The sequence below is a fragment of the Osmerus eperlanus genome, chromosome 17 (assembly GCF_963692335.1).
Source record: "Osmerus eperlanus chromosome 17, fOsmEpe2.1, whole genome shotgun sequence".
Classification (NCBI taxonomy): domain Eukaryota; kingdom Metazoa; phylum Chordata; class Actinopteri; order Osmeriformes; family Osmeridae; genus Osmerus; species Osmerus eperlanus.
Window position 1 is genome coordinate 8,461,416 of NC_085034.1, and position 12,047 is coordinate 8,473,462.

At 41.4% G+C, this 12,047-nt stretch overlaps 1 protein-coding gene and 2 long non-coding RNA genes across 3 annotated transcripts; 2 read left to right on the top strand and 1 right to left on the bottom strand.

The window, feature by feature from the left end:
* Nucleotides 1-164: 164 nt before the first annotated feature.
* crebl2 (cAMP responsive element binding protein-like 2) lies at nucleotides 165-2,660 on the bottom strand. The gene is made up of 3 exons (XM_062483312.1): nucleotides 2,432-2,660; nucleotides 2,041-2,238; nucleotides 165-1,948 (listed from the first exon to the last, which is right to left on the bottom strand). The coding sequence occupies exons 1-3, from the start codon at nucleotides 2,444-2,446 to the stop codon at nucleotides 1,814-1,816; spliced, it is 348 nt and encodes a 115-aa protein (XP_062339296.1). The 5' UTR covers nucleotides 2,447-2,660; the 3' UTR covers nucleotides 165-1,813.
* A 1,405-nt stretch (nucleotides 2,661-4,065) lies between these two features.
* Nucleotides 4,066-5,195, top strand: LOC134037424 (uncharacterized). The gene is made up of 3 exons (XR_009932521.1): nucleotides 4,066-4,170; nucleotides 4,773-4,891; nucleotides 5,051-5,195. It is a non-coding gene; the product is annotated as an uncharacterized LOC134037424 (long non-coding RNA).
* Nucleotides 5,196-5,297: 102 nt separating this feature from the next.
* LOC134037363 (uncharacterized) lies at nucleotides 5,298-12,027 on the top strand. The gene is made up of 4 exons (XR_009932511.1): nucleotides 5,298-5,646; nucleotides 7,586-7,726; nucleotides 8,937-9,016; nucleotides 11,826-12,027. It is a non-coding gene; the product is annotated as an uncharacterized LOC134037363 (long non-coding RNA).
* The last annotated feature ends 20 nt before the right edge of the window (nucleotides 12,028-12,047 follow it).

The window sequence follows — 12,047 nt, forward strand, 5'->3', positions numbered from 1 at the left end:
ATTTAAAGATTGTTGGAACGCTACAAATGGCAAGGACTTAGTTCAAATAAACACATAATCATGAGTTTTGCTGTTTGGTAGGATGTAACATACAGCAATGCAATTGAAATCTTTGAATTACTTTTGAGAAAGATCTGTGCATTTTAAGAAATATGAACAAATAATACATGTTATGTTTTATTCTGCTTTATGTCAACATCAGTACATTCCTTCTCATTCCAGGACCAAAGGAGACATTCATGCACAACATAATCTTACTCATCGTGGCGTCAATATGCAAGATAAAGGCCTTCTTGACAGTTCCTGGTCCTGGCACATTAGATTCAAAAGATGCAGCACTACTCAACATAAATAACATACCAGCAAAAATCTGCTCTGTTACTCTGCACGTTGTGGATAAGGAAAGCATAGGAAAACAATATTGTTGTGGAAAGTACATTCCTAGACCAAAGCATACCAATTCTTCCCCTAGCCAATGAATGAAAACACAGTAGTGAATAGTGGACATCGAAGGATGAATACCTCATCATGCTATCATATTGATGATTAACGGGCACACGCAAAAAGAGGCACCTTAATTTTTTCAAATATACACTGATATAATTGTGAGTAGCTTATCAATGTAGCAGGACTATGATGATGGGATGTGAGTAGATACTGTAGGTTAAGTATGAAATCCATAGTCAAATGTACCGACTTGACCATGCCCCCAAAGCCTCATTATTTCTACAAGAACACCGTCAGAACTCCATCATCTCACTTTAGGTAGAAGCGATTCCATTTTTATAAAACCAACAAATAAAAAATATCGTTGCCACACCAATATCAGGCATAGACAATACAGTACATTCAAGGACATACTACAAAAACCTGCAAAGTGCTCTCTGTTATCCAATACAAAATATAAATAAAAAAATAAATCCAACATGTATCCAATCAACATGTCAACATTACTTTATCATCTCCAAATATATGTTTGCATTCGTATTATGCCATGAGGCTAGATTATCGTATCTTTTGGCAAACTTGATTAGCAAAATAAGCCAAATATTGCCAAAACTAAGTAGAAGCCTGTATCATGTGATTTAAAATGGTATGCTTTCCTGGACAGTTAGTCATAAATCATAATTAAACAACAACAGATACAAATAGACACTTTGCAAGAATGATAGATGGAGGTTGAGAGACTTCAGAGTGGAGTTGGCCTAATCCAATTCAAACACTTTCAACCCGTAACAAGATCGACTAAGAAACTAGTTGCGCAAATAAATATATCCAGACACGGACGTGCGCAAATATTTTGAGAGGAAGTTGGGAGAAATGGCTAACACTGGCCTGAATTCCAAATTAATTCACATGCATGATACATAGCCTGATTTTTTTGTTTCTCTTCGGTTCAGAACTGTTCCCCTCCCACTCCTGATCTTGTAGTGGAGCACAAATGTATCAAATTAGTATTAAGCCTGTATTGTTGCTTATTCACTCATCTGGTCAGAACCTCAACCATTCATTAGAGTCAAATGTGAATTTGTATCACATTTGAGTATAGCCTCTATAGCCAACAGAGATATACATACACCGTATATAACCCTGTCATACCCTTTTGACTGCCTTTACTAACATAATGTCTGGTCTTATTGTAGTTTTGAAAATGACTGCACTAGAATTACCTTAACTAATTAGCACGGACTGAAACCGGTGGACACAAATATACATTTCTCATTTTCCTTCATTCTCCAGTCCAAAGTTCTTAACCTCCATCATAGAGGAGGCCTCTCTTTCTGATGGAGTAGCCTGATGTCACACCAGCAGATTAACTGCTGTTCTTTCCATTCTTGCTTGTCTTGTTGCTCGTGCTCTGGGGCATTTTCTGATCATCCCCAGTGAGAAGGGCTTTGATTTCAGAAGGGATTTTTCCTTGATCCATGGCAGAGCACCACTGTTTGTACTGTTGGAGCAGGGGGAAAAGACAATGATGGACATGACAAATGGACAAGACATGGGGGTCATATGTAGCTAAGTAGAAGAACAATCAATTACCATCTCCAACTCCTCGCGCAAGGCACAGATTGCTCTCTCCTTGCTGGACACCAGCTCCTCCAGGTATTGATACCTTAACTTCTTTCTCGCACGACACTCCCTTGCACTCTGTCTACTGCGTTCCAGTTTTGCCTTCAAATCAATTTTAGCAGGTTTGCGGCCACGCTTTCCAGGTTTTTTAACTTTGCCCCCAACCATCTGTATAGGAATAGAATAGTGGTTTAGACTTTTCTAGTGTCTCACAAAATACACCTTGCAAACTACTGGCGATTAGTAAAAATATCCACATTTTAGCCAGACATGTAATATAACGCTGGATAAAGATACGTATTCAAAAACAAAACAGGTAACGTTAGCTATTACTGCTTTTTGCAAGTGTTGAATCGCTTACCTTACTGTCATCCATTTTGGTCAACGCACTACTATTAGCAATCGTTGAAGGCTAGTGACGCTAGCTGAATAATTCCAAACAACTCTTAGAAATCAGAAGTTTGGTATGCGTTCTATTCAAACAATTGCAGTATTTCTGTGGCGAAAACGTTACCCTTTCTCACTTTTTAAATCGCGTTTCACTTAGCTAGATAACATTTTGACCGTTTTTCACACTTCCTGTTATGGTTGTCTTTGTTGAGAAGGACTCTGGGAAATTGTGTTCGCATTTGCCTTAAGAATCAATATTTAGATAATCAAAACTACAATTCCCAGACACCAACACATATCGTCAAAGTAGCTGATTTCTCATTAAAGAGACAGTACGCATAACATTGATGACTTCAAAACATGACATGCATCCCAATACCCTTACTCCCATACAATTTAGTATGCCAGAAAAATGTTTAGTATGTCCCATTTTTCTACTGGTACATGTTGGACCCAGTATTGAAATGCAATATGACAAAAATACCAGGATGTCATTCCAAATCCGCTCACATTTTGCAGTATTCAAACCGGGATGCTTTTCTGGCTATTTATGACCCATAATCCTATGTGTCAAATTATGTCACATTGACTGAATGTCATACATTACTAAGTCACAATAGTATAGCTCTTCTAGTTCTTTTTTTTTGTTCTTTTTTTTTGTCTTTTTTCATCTCCAAGAAAAAAAAATTAGCACCAATAATTTTTTCAACAAAATCAACATTTTGGAATATGAACTGTGACAGACGTATGAGTAAGAGGGTTACATGTCAAGGTGCAATGTCATGACGAAGTAGTAGGCCTATGTCCCAAGTGTATGCATACTGCATGCAACAGTATGTACTTTATATGGGCAGCTGCAGTAAGTAAAAATAAAAAGTATGTAATTTGGACCGCAGGTATTGTCTACAGTGGAGAACAAAAGCGTCCGTCACAGTCTGTCCTCATTTCTTGGTAAGACACTTCACTTGAGCAAAAAGTTGCTCATTGCTATGAAGGTTCCTATAACAAAAATGGATGTTCAAGGAAACATGACCTGCATAATAACGGTGGTATTTTGAGCAACGTGTGATAATAAGAGCAAAAATGTATAAACCCTACTTCTTAATTGTGACAATAAATACTGGCAGCTGAAGGCCACAGCAGGGATTGAGGGGGTTGAGCCAGTTCAGGTACTTAGGAAGCCAAACATCTGGCACACAAACAAGAGCCCAGTATTGTTATGAGCACATCAGGAGAACCAGAGGTGGGGAAGTCGTGGGCAGGTCATCATGTGACATTCATGAAATATCTCAACCCCTGATGAGAACCAGGGTGACCCTGGCTCCCACGGCAACCCTGGCTCCCACGGCGACCCTGTCCTGGTAATGTCACAAACCCAAGCTTTGCATTGGGGTTGTCCTTACATATTTGAACCTATGAGCTCCAAATCCAACAAATCACATTAATGAAAATGTGAGAAATGATTTTTATTCAATTTCTGTGTTGCCCTTGTAAATTGCCACAACTTGACATTGTTTATTATGTATGTTAATGAAAAGGTCCCTTATAATTAATAATAATGATATAAAGTATATTTAAAAATAATATTATACCTGAATGCAATTACTGGGAAGCAGATCCTGTGTAATTCCCATCAGCTAAACTGACTGTGTTTCTAGATAAAGCCACTATACTGATTATGAATGTCCTCCATCCCAACAACTCCCACAAGTAAGAGGGATTCTTTCCTTTTATCTAGTTTCAATAGTCTGGGTTAACCATGCATGTTAATTGCTCCAGTATGAAAAACCACTCGGTCTTTGCCTGCTCTGGTCTTATTCATTGTTTCTCCAATAGCGTCGCATCACTTTAGATTAAATGTTGTACTGCATGCTCCAGGGCTGGAAGAGAGCATGTTTTGTCTCATATAAACGCATCCTCATAAACTTATCAGTCTGTCTCTGTGATTATTTCCGTCAATGATGATACTGAATCCTTGCCCAGGGTGAATCACAAGTAATTGCAATCAGACCCTCGGAGTAGGCAGACAAAAGATAATGCAATCAAGGCTTAACAAACTGGTGTGCTGGGAGTGTTTATACTAACAATGAGAGGGGGGCCTTAACGCATGAATCATGGGGAAGTTTGCATGTAAGAATGTGATTGAGTTTTGAGTTTATTCAATTCTGTTTGTTAAAAGCCTTTAACAAGAGTTTATCCTGAAGAATGACTTGCTCAATCTACTGCATATTTACAAACACACTGGTTATGCTGTTTATGCTTTTTTGTATCTCAATCCATTTCTTATTCAACTGCTTACTATTCTGTTTGAGGAAATACTATATACCTCCAACTGAGAGGCCTGGAAAAGATGTGGAAATCCATCCGGACATTAAAACTCCAGATGTTGTTTTTGAAGCAGGGGCAACTCAATACCAGGATATGGCTAAATGTACTCCCCCTTTGTATACTGTATGCACCCAAATATTTCCTAGGGAAGAATTAGCTTTGTTCGCCAAGACAGAGAACAACTTGTATTTGAAAAACTTGAATATAATCAAGAGAACTTTAAGGCATAAGAGCAGGAAACTAACGTGTGAATTGATTTCAGGCCTTTTCAACACGTACAATACATCCAAGAAAAACACTGCTACAAAATGCAGTTCTGACTGAGCAAGAAAGAGAAAGAACGAGAGAAGGAGCTCAGCTAGGAAACGTATGGCATGAAGGGTTAACAACTTGGACACTTTCCAAGAAAGTAAGTCACTGTGAGTTAGCAGGTCATTTGAATACTGCCCGAGTGTACTTTGGTAGGCCCCGCCTACTTATCCAAGCGTTCTATACAAAGTTATAAATTACATAAGAACTGCGTTTACGTATTAGTAGATGCGGGCAGGATACATGTTTCAGTAATAATTTAATACTAATTCATAAAATATGAAGTGAGATCATGGTTATATAGATGCTTTTGTTTCTTTAAGGCTCCCCGTTCATTCGAAGTTGGGCTGGTTTCATATGACGCCATCCTTTTATTTTTATCCCAATGACCTCATCTCTATGGTTGAAGTTTACTAACCAGTGAATCTTTTCTTCTACTTTACTTTTGTCTTTACTTTTGATTATTCCTAATGAAACAAAGCTAAACATTTTCCTGCGAAAGATGACTGGATTGTGAAATGTTCTTTGGGACGCATATTTCTCTTAACGGTGAGTTTCAGATAAGTTTCTAATGACCAATTCAGTATCTCGCAACAGGGCCTGTAACTTACGGACTTTCCCATGTGTCGGGCTTTGAATCAGAAAGTAACACAATGTACGAATCGGTGGCTGACGATATACATTTGCGATAGAAAAGCGACAACAGCCACAATGTTCAAGTGAATTGTACTGACACCGGATTTGTATCATCGAACTAGAAAATGTCAGTGAGTCGTTTAGGGAAACAGTGTATCCGCGAGTGCCCACAGTGACTCACTCTACGTAAGGTATAGAAAAAAAGTTACTTTAACCAAAAGCTCACTGTTGAATAACATGTAAAACGTTTTTGTGATGTTTCTACAAATTAAAAAAACATTTTAAGAGGGTAAATTCTTCCAACTAAGCGAAATAAGTTTAAATTGTGATTTAGATATAAAAACTCAAATCAATAGGGAATTTATTCATTAGGTGCCAAACAGAATAAAGAAAGAACTGAAACCATGTGTAGTATTCTACGAAGAAGCTGTCAGCGATTGATTGACATTTCAATGTGGAATAACCAATTTGACTATCAAGCTACATGCTCACTAGTACAAATAAACCAGGCCTATGCCTTCACACAGATTCCATTAATTGTATAAATAGTAATTAGTATGTTATACGGTAAAATATATGTAGGGGATAACCAGGATGTTGTAATGGTTACGGTGAGTCCTATATTTCGGCTACCAACCTATTTCAGTGTCTCTAGGGGTCAGATGAAAGCAATCTAGTTAGATACCCTACAGTTTGACTTGATGATATGCCATGGATCTGATATGTGAGGGCTGTTTTTATCTTGGAAAACGATAAGGACAAGATGATCCATGATCTCATGTAGGTCATTCTCAGCGTGGGGTGCTGAAGGAATGGACATGTACTGTTACTGAGAGGACATCAGATGAGTAGGAAACAGACGTGAGGTTTTGAAGATGCATCTAGTGCCTTAACTGTCGCTGTGACATCACCATGAACACATAGGTAACACCTCGAAATATCAGCCTGGCTACGATGTGTGTACATTAACTGAGGTAGGTTAAGAACCAGTGAACACCAATGTCCTCTTAATAGAGAAATATTAAACAGTGTTTCACAATATGAGGGGCATTGAGAGAGACATGTGTCAGTCCATCTACAAAGAAATGCCCTGGAAATACAAATATACTCGTTTATTTTTCCAATTTGAATGAATTACAGACACACCAGTTGTCTACGGTTTAGGAACAACCAATGAAGACAAATGGGTCCTTCTTGTTTACAGTTTACACTTACATTTAGCACATTTACATTTGCCCAATATGTATTGACAAAGGAAGCTAATGAAAAACTCAAATGACTGCATTGTTCACTGTGACTTTAAGTGGCTGTCACTGTAGCACCATATTTACAGCATGGTTGTACACAATTAGGAACACAACGCACCCTATCCTATAAACATATCATGACTGGTTTTCACATTTCAGATGGCTCCCCTCCCCCCCCCTTCCTCTTTAAAAGTTCAGCCTGACTTGATGTGGAACTAATAGAGACACTAAAACCAAAGCTCTGCGTCATCTTCTGGACACGGACGACACATCTCTCCAAAAACACCTGAGAGGCCTGGTTGACTTCTGTAAACAGGGAGTCCAACCGCCTGCCCCGCTTCCTCAAACTTACGCTTATCAGACAAGGTCAAATGCTATGGACCTTTGATAAAGGGGGAACTGTGTTATCCAAACAGGCCTCGCAGCCACTGTCGGCGGTGGAAGTGGGCTGGATAGGAACACGCTCTGGGGGGGGGGGGGGGGGTGGGAGGAAGCGGGGGGCTCTTAATAGTGACGGGCAGCGGGCCAGGAATGGGGTGTGACATAGCGCTGAAAGAGCGCTTCCCAATTTAAACCCGACGCTTTCTTTTTTTTTTCATCCACAGATATGTGTGCCTTATATAAGGGATCTGGCCTCCCCAAGGGTTCCTCTTAAAGTCGTTTTAGTGACCTGTTAGGTTACTGACTGGATACACCACTGTAGCTACTACTCTCTAGCACCCGCATAGCTGAAGACCATTGGCAAAGTAAGAACCTTTTCTTCTCTTACTTTGATATATTATATGGAATTCTTCTTTTTAGTGACTTATTGAAAGCACTCTTAAAAGCCGAATGGGATTAGGGATTAGTGGGCTTGGATGCCTATGGGAATAGTGGAACGGATGTTAGAGACAATTGTGAAGCCAAGATGACAGCTTAGGAGAGATGTTACCTTTGTTCTTGATGAAAAGCGTTTCAAGTTTAACAAGCACTTTCACCAATTGTTTGCGAGGCAAAGGCGTCTCGGCATGGGGAATTTTAGACTTACGAGAGATGGGTCCATTCAGCCTGTGTTGTTCACACCCTGAGAGGAAGAAAGCGTAAGCATGTTCTTTATGACATTCACAAATGGAAGAATCTGTCAAGAAACAAGCCCATTTGTAAAAGTTATATAGCAGGGTGAGAAAACAGGCAGCTTGGGTGTGATGTCTGGCATAAGATTTTTCAATATATATATATATATATATATATATATATTTTTTAAGCCAACAGTAAATTATTTTAAAATTGCATTTGCAGCATAATTACACATTTCACGCCTTAACCGCTGAAGTTGTTTTCAAATACGATGACGAGGAATCTGAAGCTTTCCTTATTGCCTGAAAGAGTCTTTAAAGTGTGAAAGTCCATGTTCATAAAGACATACTACAATGGCCATGGCGGACATCATAAAATCTGTTCCCTTTTTTAAGGTCCTCGCCATTTTGGAAGTGACAATCAAAACAGAGGAAATCAAAGGGACTTTTTCTGTGTACATTCAAAACAGAGAAATGCCCATTACAGGGTTTTACAGACATAATGTATTCCTCTCGTAGTGTGTCACAGGCCAAGCCAAGATGTTTTTCTTTTTTTGTTTCTTTCCTGGAGTGTGCCATGCCCACACCTACACCTTGAGCAACAACAGTTCCCCAGGGCTGTTTTTTTGTGTGTCAGGTATTACAAGATGCTAGGAGACCGGAGAATATAATATTGATCAAAATTGGGGTGTAACCCAGTACGCCGTCATGAGACGGGACATCAAGGTGTTCCTGTTTGGGAGTCTTGGCTCTCCTTTTCAGCCACAGATTTGGTTTCCTATACCCCGACTTCGATGGAGGCAAAGTCTAAGTCGGTCTCTATATCATGTGGCTATGGTTTTGGGCCTGTGGATTCCTTCCGTTTTAGTCATGGGGTCTTTTTTCTCCCCACCGTCGGTAGGCTGAATCAGGTGGGCCATTGAAGTGGCTGGTGGAATTAGCATGTGACAGAAGATGAAGGAGGCTGAGCAACCTGAGAATGTAATGGCGCCGTTACCATGATCATCTTTTACAGTCGAGAGCAGAAACATCTGGGAACGTCTGACGCAGTGCAGATACAGAAATGAGGCCATATGGACGCCGGTGCGAAATGAGAAGAGTGGGTCATGTGACACGAGGGCTGATGTGTATTTTACGTTTAGGAAACGCTTGAAGGTGTTTTTCTTTGTCGTTTTCGACATGCAATGATATCAGCATCGAGGTGAATGATACCACAGAACGTTCTGCAACAGCATTGACACGGGCAACCAGGCAACACTTTCAGCTCTCTGTATGTGAAGGGCAAAGCAGGCCATGTGAGTCGTGTCCCGAAAGCCAACTTGGAAAGGGCTCTGTCTCTTTAAAAGTCAAAATCGCTGGCACAGGCAGGGTCGGTCAGCTAAGCCAGTCTCACATGTGGCTGGCTATTTAATTTTCACATATTTTAATCTGGTGGCCTTTTGATGTCAGACACAGGGCAAAGTCCTGTTATTGCCTTCTATCACTGCAGAGAGGTTCAATCGGCGTATGAACTTTCACTTGCAAACGAGCAGTGGCGTTCGCTTCCAGCATACCTTCTGCAAGTACCTTTAAAAACCATTTGGCTAAACCGATAACTTCAGTTTTGCCGGTGGGGCTGCATCATCTGGAAGGTCAAGCCTCTCAAATCACTTTCCAGTCTGTAATTGACTGTGATTTGAGTCACTTTGCCCTTGCAGGACAAGGCGTTCTCATTGGAATGGACACCAAGTACCAACATTGCCAATTACCTTTCGTAGCACTACTTATGCCACAGAAAAGGTTTTTATTTAAGGCAAAACTTTGAAAGAGAAACTCACACTTAGGCCGGCAAGAAACGGGTTGATGCGATGAATCTGATAATGGTCTTCACATGGCCATTCATCCTTTAAGCCTGTAATTAGCTCTCCATTGTACAGGAGATTTGAGCATGTCTGAGTCACCCAAGCTTTCTAGTCGGGCTGGAAATCGGAGAATGGTCCAGCCCCCTTCTTTTTTTTCTCATTGGAGATCCAGTGATGGAAATGATTTGCTCATCGTTTGGGATCTCCTGGAGGCTGTAAGAAGCGGCCCATGATCATGATCCTTTGCGCTCTCGTGTTTCTGGCCCCACCCCACGGTGACCCAGCAGGTCATGCAGAACGGGAGGCTCCTGAAGATGTCGACTCAGAGACGTCATCGTTTCGCCCCACTGCATGATGGGAGGACGACCGGGGAAACCAGGAGAAGAAAGGCCGTGGCTGGATCTCTCAAGCCTCCCAGTTGCATGCGACCCGAAAAAACACGTGCCCACAGTTCGACATCACACCATCAAGGAATACGCCTGCAATTCGGTTTGAGGCCCACCTGCTCAAACATGTGGCTGTCTATTTGTCACGTCGAAATTAAACGCCGGTCCAACCTGTAAATGCCGGTTATTTCTGCTACACAAATCCATCGCTCTAAAGATAGGCTCCCGTTGGTGTCATCTCCCGGTTAAGATTCTAGGTCAATGACTCCTATTCAGATTTTCATGGAGGAAGCTGATGATTAGAAATGGTGGACGCAACGCCCACACAGGGGCTCTGACGTGGCTGTGCAGGGGGCGCCGTGCTCAGGTGTGATCCTGCCCTAGATAGAAGAGGCCTGGTGTTGGCCCTAGGCGCTGGAGTTTGACTTATCTTGCCTTGCCACACACACACACACACATGTGCTTGTGTAACTCACACCTGTTTGCTGTGCCCTCCTCTTTCTCTCTCCCTCAGGTCTCTACTCTCGTAAATATGACCAGAAATCCCCTAACTATGTCGTCAAAAAAAAAATATATACGACAACCATCTGAAGTAATTGTGTACAACACGCCTGCTGCTTGAATCGGATCAAGACGAAGATTTCCTAAATTCAGTTTGGATCTATTTTTCAAGGACGTTGTGCTCTGAGCCTTGATTTTATGAAAAGGGTTTTCACCCTACTGTCTTATTGGTAATAGCTGGTTGTTCTTAGTAAAACGGCTGGTACAAGATGGGTTTTGATCGTCTGTGCCTGTGTACATTTCACACAGGGTAGGGGAATGTCTCCCAGAAACCCCCCAGACAGTCTGGAGCAGGCTGTCTGGGAGGGCTGTCTGGGAGGGCTGTATTGATCAGAGGAATGCAGGAGCTACTTGGATAAGAAACTGGGAGATCGTGGAATCTCGAACAGTGAATGTTGTGTCTGGAGAGACACTTGATGTGGTCGAGGTGTGACAGATTTGGGGTAGGGGGAGCGCAGGCAACTGACCCTTTCAATGAAAATATATAATTTCTAGCACTTGGTATGAATAGGCCTGTCAAAATATCAGTTTTATTGTCCTCTGTGGGTGGTCTGAACACGGAAGTACAAGTTTGAGGGAAATTTCTGCCCGACTCGTCTGGATGTAACTGCTCGTTTTACGGCACGAGGGAATTTCCTCCGCTCGCGGTGCTGCTCTGTGACTCAGCTAGCGACAAGACTGGGATTCTTTTATGAGAAGTTGCTGTTACCCTTCTGCCTTCCAAAACACACATTTACACACACATAACACACACGTACAAACATATCGTGCTGGGAATTTTGGATCCTCTGAACAATCATCTCATAGGATGAGAAAAAGACTTTGTCATGACTTATGAATTCATGAAAGTTCGAAAGTTCCTCTAACTACAAACTCTTGAAGTTCCTTTTTTTGTATGAGCATTCAGAGCTTTTGGCTTGATAGAAGAAACTGAAAGTGAAGGCTCCAAGCCGATTGTGAATAAAAATCTCTCCTATGTCCTTTTTGTCTTTCTCTCCCCAGGCTGATAACCACTTAAGCATGAAGACAAGGAGCGAGGTGCAGGATGATGTAATCGTCACACAGGCCAGGAGAAAAGCCCCCCTTTGTCCCACCCGTGCAATGGTGTGAAAGAGACCGCTCTCCCCCCTCTCCACCCCCCCCCCCGAAAACCTCCTTTACCCACAGAATTGAACTGTTGTGGACACACCGTTAGGAACTCACACACACACACACACACACACA

Bases quoted from the DNA above. Each gene is read 5' to 3' on its own strand.
- crebl2 (XM_062483312.1), bottom strand. The intron at 1,949-2,040 runs GTAATTGATTGT...CTGCTCCAACAG, and splicing joins TGCGCGAGGAGTTGGAGATG to TACAAACAGTGGTGCTCTGC.